The sequence below is a fragment of the Crinia signifera genome, chromosome 1 (assembly GCF_055691185.1).
Source record: "Crinia signifera chromosome 1, ASM5569118v1, whole genome shotgun sequence".
In the NCBI taxonomy this organism is placed as follows: domain Eukaryota; kingdom Metazoa; phylum Chordata; class Amphibia; order Anura; family Myobatrachidae; genus Crinia; species Crinia signifera.
Window position 1 is genome coordinate 251,570,833 of NC_139217.1, and position 12,437 is coordinate 251,583,269.

A 12,437-nucleotide genomic window follows, 5' to 3' on the forward strand; every position below is an offset into this window, starting at 1 on the left:
GATGTCACCATGCTTCAAAATGATCTTGCAATTCTAGATGAGTGGGCAAAAAAATGGAAGATGAGGTTCAATGTAGATAAATGTAAGGTTATGCACCTTGGGAGACACAACCAGTGTGCAAGTTACAACCTTAGCGGAGAGGAACTGGGTAATTCCATACTTGAAAAGGATCTAGGAGTCCAAATAGACAGCAATCTAGGATGTAGTTAGTGCCCATTGTAATGTAGCTACAAAAAAGGCCAACAAAATTCTGGCATGTATTAAGAGGGGAATGGAAACTAGGGACTCAAGGGTAATTATGCCACTATATAAAGCATTGGTGAGACCTCACCTAGAGTACGGAGTACAGTTCTGGGCCCCACACTATAAAAAGGACATCATAGAATTAGAAAAAGTCCAAAGGCGAGCAACAAAGCTTATTAGGGGAATGGAGAATTTAAGCTACGGGGAGAGATTAAGCAATTTGGGACTATTTACATTACAAAAGAGACGTTTAAGGGGGGACATGCTCAACATGTACAAGTATATCAAGGGCCAATATAAGGAACTGTCACACACCCTATTTTCTACTAGAAAGGAATCTAGGACGCGAGGGCATGAGTATAGATTAGAAGAAAAAAGATTTCATTCAGCTAGTAGAAAGAATTTCTTTACGGTCAGAACAGTCAAACTCTGGAACTCTCTTCCCAGAGAGGTGGTAACGGCTGGCTCATTAAATGCGTTCAAGGCGAAGTTGGACAAACATTTACTGGAGAAAAACATCCATGGGTACAAATAAGAAATATAATTTGTCTGTAAAATACCAGAACCTACCAAATCAGCAATGGATATCTATACCAGGTTGAACTAGATGGACGCAAGTCTTTTTTCAGCCTTACCTACTATGTTACTATGTATATATATACAGTACTATTTTTCTGGAAAAATAGGTTCAGGAACTCCAGGTCTGGGGGCGGATTAATTAAATAAATAAAAATATATATAATAGAGAGAGGGGGGGAGAGATAGATGTATATCTTGTATTTAGAAACAAAGGCACTCACAGGTTACTTTAAAATAAAACTTATCTTATGGAAAGTACATTGTCAGTTCCTGATGATGTCATATTTAATTAGAGGTACAGGAACTGAGTTCCTGCTGGTTCCTGCTGAAAAATAGCACTGTATATATATATATATGCACACGTATGTGCATGTATGAATATGCATATGCATTATCTGCAATTAAGCAGGAATCCATATATACAACAATTTCCCCTTATTCCCACACAATGATCACTAAAACCCCTCTCCTCTTTTTTTCTCACCTTTTTTTCCAAAGTTTAATTCACAGAATTTTCTACACCGGATTTTTCCACGAAACTCCCTATACAATCACCCTTTTCCTGTCTCCATCGATGTCAATAGGAGAATTTACTCACTATCATCACATTTAAATATAAAATCAATAAAAATATGTATAATCTTGTAACACATGCACGACGTAATAACTCACAGACCGAGTCACCTTCCTTATCATCATAAAATATACGTCACAACTATGTTCCTTTTCCTCTAATATTTTTTTAATATTTTTAACATTCATGTATCACATATTTTTTCACTCATTATTATTTTCACCAATCTGTTACATAAATTTATAAACAGGATAGATAGAGAATTGATGTAGACCATGCAACATATCTTTCTCTAACCTAGGACCCGACTACTAGGCACGGATAGACTAATTATCACCAGCAAGAAATGAAAAAGAAAATATGAGGTGATAGCTATATGACTAATATATGTATACAAACGTATATATGCACAGGAGGATGTGGAAGAGTGACAGCTCCCTTACCAATCAATACTATCCACGGATGTCTCTCCCAAAGATTATTTTGGGATACTTTCTTTTTGGGGGACCCATGAATTTGACAGATTACTCAGAGCCACAACCTTCCGGATGCATGATGTATATCAAAATGCCCACTACTGTTACACTCCAACCATCGTATATATCAATAATGTCCCCATGTGTATCCTAAACACACGATATATCAAATGCCCTAAAATTTAGGAGCAATAAATGAAGGGAAACTATGCGCAATCACTTACTACAATGGAAGAAGGGATGAGAAGTATATGTAAACCCCAAAAATCTAATGCATGGAGACAAAATAAAACTTACAAGTGCATATATACACAGGATATCGCGGGATCTGAAGAATCCCTGACATTTTCAACATTATCCACTTATGTCTCCCCCATCTAGCTGGGGAGATATCAGCGAGAAAGATATGAGACCTAAGAATCTGATAGATCAATTGAAATGCAACTCTTTTGCTGTATGATGTGTATTAAAATATCGGTACTTATGTAATATCTGGACTCCCGTTTTTCTTATGAGACCGAGTCCCCTCGCGGGGCTCGCTGCGCTCACCACACTTCGGGCACGGTGGCTCGCTGCACTTGCCACACTATATAAAATCAACTCCATGCGTAGTTGGATAGTAGGGGTATGAAAAAATGGGGTGCATTTAACATGGGAGTCCAGATAATACATAAGTACCAAAATATCACATATAGCCATATCCCAACTGCGGTATATATCAAAAATGTCCCCATGTCCTCAAAAATGTCCCCATGTGTATCCCAACGGCACAACATATATCAAAAACCCCAACAGAATCTAGGATTTATAAATATAGAGAAACTATGCGCAACTACATATTATAAGGAAAGAAAAGGTTGAGTAATATATGTAAATTCAAAACTTATTGCACGGACATAGAGTAAAACTTGCGAGTGCATCTATATACGGGAGGTTTGGGAAGACTGACAGTTCCCTTTTCAATCAACACTATTCACACACGTCTTTTTCATATGAAGGATATTCCTTGAGGGACCCAGTGGAAACATATGGGACCCACAAGTCTGACAGATCACCCAGAGTTGTAAACCACCTTACTTGATAATGCGTATTAAATTATCAACTATAGCCATATTCTAATTGCGGTATATATATAAAATGTCCCCATCTATATCTTAACTGCACGACATGTATTAAATAACAAAATCTAGAATCACCAAACATAGAAAACCATGCGTAACTACCTACGATAATGAAACAATGAATGAGCAGTATATGCAAACATGAATCTATCGCATGGATATGGTTTTAAACCAATGAAAAAAAAGGTTATAATTTACAGTGTACGGTTCAAAAAAGAGGGAGGGGAGAATGATGCCCATCTCCTCGCCATTGGAGGAGAGGAATAGAGGGAGGCGGGGATATGAAACAATGAAAGCCGATTGGAGAAGATCGCCGGTGAATCAGTAATTATCCAGGTCAGGAATGTCAGGACGGGTTGCCCTGATGAAGCGATAGCGGAACGTACGTCGGCGCACAGTCTGTGTGTGCGGCGTCTTCCACAGCACTCCCTCCTTGTGAGGGCTGATATATGAAATTGTGATCTCCAGCATCCAGATACAAATGCTCTTTTAAGAGCAATCCGCCTATGTCTCTTAGCCTAATGTGATACTCGATTGTTATATAATGCCATAGTCTGATATCTTAAACAAATATATTAGAAAACGTGCCACGCTGTGTCAGTATCAGCAAACTGCGGACTGACACAGACTAAAAATAGCCTGCAACCATCAGGAAATAGACAAATACGATGGCAACGCAGATAGCAGAGCTATTTTAAATTGTCAGTCTGTGATTAATGGTGTCAGTCAGTCTGTGATTAAGGGTGACTCCGCTGTATGTACAGACCTGTGTAGAAACGATAGACTGCAATTCATGACAGACAACACAGACTGAGCCTTGATATTTGTTAGAGGACTCTAGCACTGCATGATAAAACCTGTATAACTATCAACCAGCTCTGCGCACAATAGCACTCCAAAGGCACAAGTGATATTTTTTATGACTTACCCTATGTGAAATTTATCTATATTTTTTTATTGCATCTATCCCTTCTATAAGGAAACATGGAGGTAGAAAGAGTTAATGAGGTTAGAAGCAATGGAGACCGTCCGGAATGAGCGTCATCTTGGCAACTGAAATACGCCAAGCTCCGGGAATCAGAGACCTAAGTAGCGCGTCTATCGTTACTAAGGGAACCCGGACATGACGCATCAAAACAAAGTATACCGGACGTGAGGTATCGGGACCTGACGTCCTGCTGCGTCAGGACGCCAGCGTCTCCATGGTAACCCGGCTCGCATTGGTTTGCGGGCCGGAAGTCCGTATGCCGGCAGAGGACCATGGGACTTGTAGGAATAATGCTAATTAGGGTCCTGCCGGCATACGGAAGTAGGGTATATAAGTAAAGAGATTGCCTTCAATTAGTACACCTTGAAAAGTCCTACTAATAGGACGAAACGCGTTGGTGAACTTTGGCGATTTTTACACTTATTTGCTGGTGACAGACGGAGGATAAAGGACCTGGGAGTATATTCCAGGAGCTCAGTGTCAACCCCACTGATGAATAGTGTTGCATGCGCTTGAAGGAACGGATTAACCTCCAGTTCCCAACAAACTTGGTAATTATCCACCTGTGTGCTACTTGGATATAAGGATCCGTGACTGCACACAGCACTTTATATTTTTATTGTAATTTGTTTTTATCATGAAATTGTTTTTATTCATGTATCATTGAATGGTCCATTAAAGGGGGAGGGAAATTTGAAATTACTTGCTTCACTATTGCATTCTTATTCCCTGTTTTTCATGTAATTGATGCATGGGAGAGAAGCCCCATTACATCTCTATGTGGAGCGCCTGAGAGGTTACGTTTTTATTTTTTGTGTGGTGGAGGAGCAGCAAAAGGCCATCCAAACCTACACCTCGACCTATGACATAGGGAGAGGAACGGGAATGCACCTGAGTCAAGCTCAGTGGAGAATAATTTCCGTGGTGTGCAAGATCCTGCAGCCCTTTGAGGCTGCTACACACGAAGTTAGTTCTGACACTGCCAGCTTGAGCCAGGTCATTCCCTTGATAGGCCTTTTGCAAAACCAGTTGGCGAAATTGAAGGAGGAGTTGAAGCAGAGTGAATCTGCTAAATATGTAGGACTAGTGGATCACGCTATTAGTTCACTTAGCAAGGATCCAAGGGTCGTCGATCTCTTACAATTAGATCATTATATTTTGGCGACAATACTGGATCCTAGGTTTAAGTCTTACATTGTGTCTTTGTTACCAATGGAAAAAAATCTGCAGAGATGCAAAGACCTCTTGCTCCAAAAATTGTCAGCTGAAGCGGAAAGTGGCAGGCACACAACTTCTCCTTCAATTTCTACCACTGGGGTTGCAAGGAAAAAGCTAAATTTTCCTAAGAGACCCACTGCTATTCAGTTTGGAAATATATTTGACATCTGGTCCTGACTGAAGGAGCTTCCTAGCATAATGGACATGTCGACTGCTACTGACTATGATGCTATCACAATTGAAAGAATGGTGGATGACTACTTTGCCGATAGCATCGATATAGGTATGTTAGATTATCCATTCCATTATTGGCAAGAAAAAAAGGCAATGTGGCGTCCTTTGCACAAACTGGCTTTGCTTTACTTAAGTTGTCCACCCTCCAGTGTATATTCTGAGAGAGTCTTCAGCGCAGCTGGGAACCTTGTTAGCGATCGGCGTAGGAGGTTACTTCCACAAAACGTGGAGAAGATGATATTCATAAAAATGAATTTCAGATTCCACGAACTGGACCTCCTTCACCAGCACTTACGTCCTCCTAATACACACAGTCCTCCTGTATTGGTTGATTCCAGCGACGACAAATTAATTGTGTGTGAAGAAGAGGTTGAGGCTGAGGAATCTGATGCTGAGGATGCCATTTTGTAAAGCCAGTTTGTGCAATGCCCATTGCCATTTATTATTCGTGGGGGCCCAAACAAACCAATCATTTCAGCCACAGTTGACAGTCCCTGCCGCTGAAGTCCCTGTCGCTGAAATTATTGGTTTGTTAAACTGTGCATGTCCTGTATACAACATAAGGGTGGGTGGGAGGTTCCAAGGACAATGTCATCTTGCACCTCTTTCTGTGTCGTTTTGTTGGCTGTTGTAGCGTCCTAATTTTTGTACCTCTTTGATGGATGAATGGTGGGGAGATGGGTGATTTCTCTCTCCACATCATCCATTATGAATGAAAATATGTCCTCATGGACATCCATAGTCTTATCCATTCCTATCGTACTTCTTTTTTGGATGGGATGTCCCGGATGGATAGCTGGGTGGGAGAGCCCCAGCAAATCTTTTTCTTGCTATTTTTTCGTCTTTTTTTGGCTCTTTGGAGCAATAAATATTTTTTTGGGATATGATGGATGAATGGTGGGGAGAGGAAGTCCAAACAGCTGGGGATGGTCATCCAATTAGACCGAGTGTGCGGCTTCGGGAGGGACACACGTGAACTTGTGAAGTGGTTAGGGAGGTAAGGGAACACACGCCTAGCCAGTCATATCAAACGAATTAACCTTAGCGGTAAATTGGGTGACAGATGTCGCAGACTGACAGACCTCACAACCTAGATAGGGGTCTATAAAGGTAGACTAGATAGGGATCTCCAAACCAGGGTTCCTAGAGAGGTGGATTAACTCGGTTATCTGCCATCAATTACCCCCCTCCACCCATTAGGTGATGGATAAGGAGGCAACTGGTAATGTTTCCAGAGTTCATCAACCTGATCACGACAGATAGGGGTCTTATTAGATTTTAAACTGATCAGAACAGATAAACACTTGCCGCAGGTTAGAAGTCAGTCTCTGCACAGACCGGCGGCTGCGCAGGAAACTCATACAGGGGAAATTGGCCCAACTACAGTAAATGAAAACAATTTTGTGAGCTGTGAAGTGATCAAAATTGACTAGAAATACGTGGAAACTAATGTTATTGAGCTCAATAACACTTTAGGGGCAAAAACAGGCCCAAATTCTGTTATTTTAGCAATTTTTAGCATTTTTCCAAAAAAATCCAGATCCAAAACCAAAACCCGCAAGGGTGGTTTTGCCACCAATCCAGATCCAAAACACGAAGGGAGATCCAGATCCAAAACCAAAACCCGAAAAAGTGCCCACCGCTCATCTCTAATTACTACATGCAGCTTTGACCTCCCCATGACACAAAAAATACACACTGATCCTCCACACATCCACAATAAAACATCATGTGTAAGATGGCGGCACGGATGGAAACATGGTCAAACATTGAAGTGCATAGTGTGCTCAGACTTCTGCATTTAATAGGCAGCAGCTGACATTCATCGCCAACTTGAGGTGTACGGTGATAACATCATGTCACAAACAGGTTTGGGTCTGATACATTACATTTTATAATGTAAGCATGAGTTGGGAACATTGGGAGGTATTGGACCATCCACCCTACAGCCCTGACATGTATCATGCAGTGATTTAAATCTATTTGGACAATTGAATAAGCACCTGGGTGGAAGGTTATTTGCGCAAATGACAGTGAAGTTCTGCAAGCGAAGAATGCAAAAGAGTTGAACAGCGCAATAGTTTTGAGAATCGATATGACAATTTATTTAATAACAATAAGTATATAAAAAATAATGACGGTACAATGATAAAAACTGTGGTTATAAAAAACAATAGATGATTGGCGGGTATAAAATAAGGGTGACCCACCTTTGATAAAGCCACCTGGAGTGGCGAAACGCGTCAGGGAGCTACTGGGGAACCCATCCCCCCCTGCATTTACCCTCACCATCCTGGATTGCAGCCCGAACCATTCCCTGGATTTACAAATACCACCAAAGGACATTGTTTCCTCGTGCCTCCATCAAAAGGACCAGCATTGGTAATATACCTATTAACATCTATCCTTGGAGCATCCGAGCATATTGCCAACATCCCACTATCGGTTATTTGTGCCAACTTGGGCCCATTAGTGGACACTCGGACGAGGACATTCCATACCCATCAAGGGTGGTAACTATACATGTTTTCATCAATTTAATCCAAGGGAAATATAGGAACGGACTCTCCAGCCCCATTCCATTTGCAGGGGGACCCCCTTATTTTATACCCGCCAATCATCTATTGTTTTTTATAACCACAGTTTTTATCATTGTACCGTCATTATTTTTTATATACTTATTGTTATTAAATAAATTGTCATATCGATTCTCAAAACTATTGCGCTGTTCAACTCTTTTGCATTCTCCACATTTTTTACGGGACTAACTACCCCGGTTATCGAACAGCTGCAGGCTAAGCTTACTTGTGACTCAGCGCCCCCGAGTTCTGACCCCTAGGGGACAGTCCTATTACATTTCATAAGTTCTGCAAGCTGCCATGTTTTGGCTTCAGGCACCGGACAATGATTTGTTCTACGCTAGGATACATGTACGAGTTGAATAAATGCAATGTGAGGTTACCTTATTTATTGAACATGTGCAAGAGGTGAACTAATAGCCAAGGTGGCTAGTAGTGAACATGCGCCTAATAGGGTGTTTTTTTCTTATTTATTGAACATCCCTCATATGAGGAAGATGAAGTGCGTACTGTACATTTTATGCCTCATCAACACCCCCCCCTCCTCCTTAGTTGCCCATCATCCCATATATTCTTATGGCATAAAGATAAATAAGAAACAAGGTAGGAATACAAATATACAAGGAAGATGATGGTAGGGGCATAAGAAAGAAAGAAAGTGGAGTAAAGAGCATTAAATCTAGTTTTTTCTCTGCCAGGTAGACATCACTGAATGAAATGGACCGTTTTCTTCAAAACAGTGTCAGAAAGCAGAGCGATAATGGAGAGTCTGTTGCCATTTGCTGCAAAAGATGTGCTGCCAGTGATGAATCAAGTAGCAAAAAAAAGGCAAGAAACCGGAAATATGATCCAAAATATTTGGAATATGGTTTTACATGGGCTGGTTCAGAGGAAGCACCACGTCCACAGTGTGTGGTGAAGTTCTTGCTAAAGAGAGCTTAAAACTATCCAAAATGATCAGGCACCTACAGACAAAGCATAGTTCTCTTCAAACCAAACCGCTTGATTATTTTAAATGGAAATTAAGGGAACTATGTGGCCAAAAAAACATACTTAAAGGTGCAGTTACAGTTAACGAGAAAGCACTTGAGGCCTCATTTGTGGTGTACTGTATAGCCAAAATCGGTAAACCACATAACATTGGAGAAAACTTTTTTCTACCTTGTGCTAAAGAAATGCTTGGAAAAAGTGCTGCTACTCAACTTGATTTGATCCCCCTGTCTAATGACACTGTTGCTAGGCGTATTCACAGTATGGCAAGAGATGTGACAGAGCAAGTCACCAGCAAAGTTAAGCAAAGTTAAGCAAAGTTCTTCCTTTGCCATTCAGATTGACGAAACGACAGATGTGTCAGGGGCTGCTCAGATGCTGACTTACATAAAATTTCAGAATGATAAAAAACGACATGAGGAATTTCTGTTCTGCCAGCCGCTGCCACAACATGCTACTGGGGAACAGCTTTTTTCACTTTTGGATACTTTTGTCACTGACTCTGGATTGGAATGGCTGCACTGTGTAGGAATTTGCAGTGATGGTGCTCGGGCCAATGACCGGAAACAACAGTGGGCTAGTGACAGAGTTCAAGCTGTTGCACCACAAGCGGTCTGGACTCACTGCATAATACATAGGCAAGCCCTTGTTGCAAAAAAAATGCCACCTGTTCTAAAACAAGTCCTTGATGATGCTGTACGAACAGTAAACTTCACTAAGAGCAGTGCAACAAGTGCACATCTTTTCAGAGTTTTGTGTGAGGAGATGGGAGCTGACCACCATCAGTTACTTTACCACACAGAAGTACGCTGGTTGGTCAACCGCTTATATGAGCTCAGGGAGGAGGTACATTTTTTTCTTTCAGACAGAGATTCTGTGCTGGCTGAAACTTTTTTAGATGCCAAGTGGCTTGCTATGCTTGCATACCTAGCAGACATTTTTGACTGGTTAAATGCACTAAATACCTCCCTGCAAGGACCAGAAATTACAGTTTTTTCATCAACTGATAAAATTGAAAGTTGGATCAAAAAGCTGTCCTTGTGGTACACTTGTGTGGAAAGTGGTAATTTTGAGGCATTTCCCTTGTTGGATGATTTTTTACATGACAATGATCACCCAAAATATGATTTGAAACCTATTATTATCAACCATCTGGAGAGCTTTAAACGTCAATTTCGCCAGTACTTTGCTGAAAATCATCAAAAACCAGAAGCATGGATTAGGAATCCCTTCAGCGCTCAAGCAAATGCCGGTTTGCCACTTTCAGTGAATGAAAAATTGATTGACCTCTCCTGTGAGGAGACTCTAAAGCTAAGATACTATGAACAACCTCTTGCAAACTTCTGGATCTCAGTTCAAGAGGAATACCCAGAGCTGTCTTCTGCTGCATTGAAGGTGCTGATGTTGTTTACATCTACTTATCTTTGTGAAGCTGGATTTTCAGCTTTAACATTACTTAAAAATAAGTACAGATCCCATCTCGCTGTTAGATGACATTCGCCTTTATCTTAGTCAGACAAAACCCCGTTTTAAGGACGTAAACAATGTTTTTTAATAATATAAATAAGTTAAGGTTATTGAAAAGTGTCATCTTAGACTTAAGCAGCCCATACATGCCCCGATTTTTATGTGCTGTACTTTTTTGCTTTATAGTTTTGCAGTGCGGTTTTCCCAACTACAGAGATGCTATTTGATGCGATGTTTATTGAGTGTATGCGATGTGATTTGATGTGATTCAGGTTTGCTTGCAATGAGATGCAATGCAATGCAATTTGATCATATTTTGCCAAGGCATAAATATAAAGTAATGATTTTTTTTTTTTTTGGAGCCCTTTAATTAATGTTATTTTGACAGTTGAATAAAGTTATTTTGAAAGTGAAAATTGTGGATCAATAAAGTTTGTTTAATGTAATGGAAAATAAAGTCATGATCTGCAGGTTTTTTTTTAAGTGAGTCAGTCTGAGGTGAATCATAGCACAGATTTAGTAATAGATTTTTTTCGCTATCAAGTTAAAATATTGTACGCCCAAGGCATAGCTGTGAAGGAGATACAGCAAGTGTCTAAAAGGCGTGAACGCAGTTGCTGGGCGAAAGCCTGGCTACTGAAGAGAGAATCATTGTCTCATACGGGCCTATTCTCTGAACTGAGGGTAAATAACCCTGAAGACTACAAAAATTATCTGCGTATGGATACAGAAATGTTTACTGAACTTTTGGCATTGGTGGCACCCCTAATTCAGAAGTAAGATTCTGTAATGCGCAAATCCATCACTGCGCAAGAACGACTTTTCTTGGCTACTGGACGCTCATTTGAGGATCTCAAATTCAGTACCTGTATTTCAGCCCAGGCTTTGGGTAGAATCATCCCTGAAACTTGTGATGCTATTTATCAAGTTTTAAAGAAAAGGTGTTTTAAGGTATGAATTTTTCATTACTTTTGATTCCAAAAATTAAATGAGGGCATATTTATTTAGTTAATCCAATAGTTTCAAAACAGGGTGTACATTGTCTCATGTAATGATGCTGGGCAATGAAAGTGGGCTTGATTATCCCTATCTTTCACTCACTCTGCACTATTTCTTTCATCTATTAGCAATGTCTCTGGCTAGCATCCGATTACAAGTGCTGTATCATTCCTTTGTGTTCTGTTTAAAGTTAAGGCCCCCATTCACTATGCGATTTGGTCCTGATTTCACCCGAGTCAGATGGATCGGTCAGTGAAATCAGGGCCAACTGGCATGTCCAGACACCCGGTCCAACCCGATGCGCAGTCCCGTGGCCAACGGATCGGAGTCGGGAGGTCAGACCGGCTGCACGTAAGATTTGCTGAATCTTATGTGCAGCTGCCGGAGCTGGCTGGGCAGATGGCGGGGAATGCTGCTATGCTGCGTGGCTCAGTGGCAAAAACGGCAGTATAATGGAGAGCTGCGCAGGGGGAGGTGGGAGCTGTCAGTGCTGGGAAAAAAGCCCATACAATGAATGGGCAACCTGTGATTGGCTGAGCGCTCTCTCAGCCAGTCAGCAATTGGCTGAGAGCATTTACCCAATCACAGGATGGCCATTCATTGTATGGGCTTTTTTCCCAGCACTGACAGCTCCCACCTCCCCCTGCGCGTCTCTCCGCTACTGCATCTTCTACAGTATGTGACTGTCCCCCGGAGCGTACGCTGCCTATGCCCTAATACCAGTGCCCCCCGCCCTGCTCTTCTGCTTCCCAGGTTAAAATGTGATACATTTTGCAGATTTATCTTTTGGAAAAAATGGCACTTAAATTGCCAAATCTTATCAAGCTCCCCTGGGGAGCTGCCGGGAGAGCTAAGGAGAAGACGAGTCCGTCTTGTCATTTGGACAAGTCGCCCAAATGTAAAGAGTGCCATTATGTTCACAGCTCCTACAACAAAGTTCAGTGCAAGGCACCAGTGTGGCTTGGTGTG

General features: G+C 41.2%; 1 protein-coding gene across 1 annotated transcript; it reads left to right on the plus strand.

Moving 5' to 3' along the window:
* The first annotated feature begins 9,377 nt into the window (after window positions 1-9,377).
* Window positions 9,378-10,496, plus strand: LOC146069141 (zinc finger BED domain-containing protein 5-like). The gene has a single exon (XM_083179284.1). It carries the CDS (start codon window positions 9,378-9,380, stop codon window positions 10,494-10,496), a length of 1,119 nt encoding a protein of 372 aa, XP_083035410.1.
* The last annotated feature ends 1,941 nt before the right edge of the window (window positions 10,497-12,437 follow it).

Excerpts from the sequence above, each read along its gene's own strand:
- LOC146069141 (XM_083179284.1), top strand. The coding sequence starts at position 9,378 with ATGCTGACTTACATAAAATTTCAGAATGATAAAAAACGACATGAGGAA.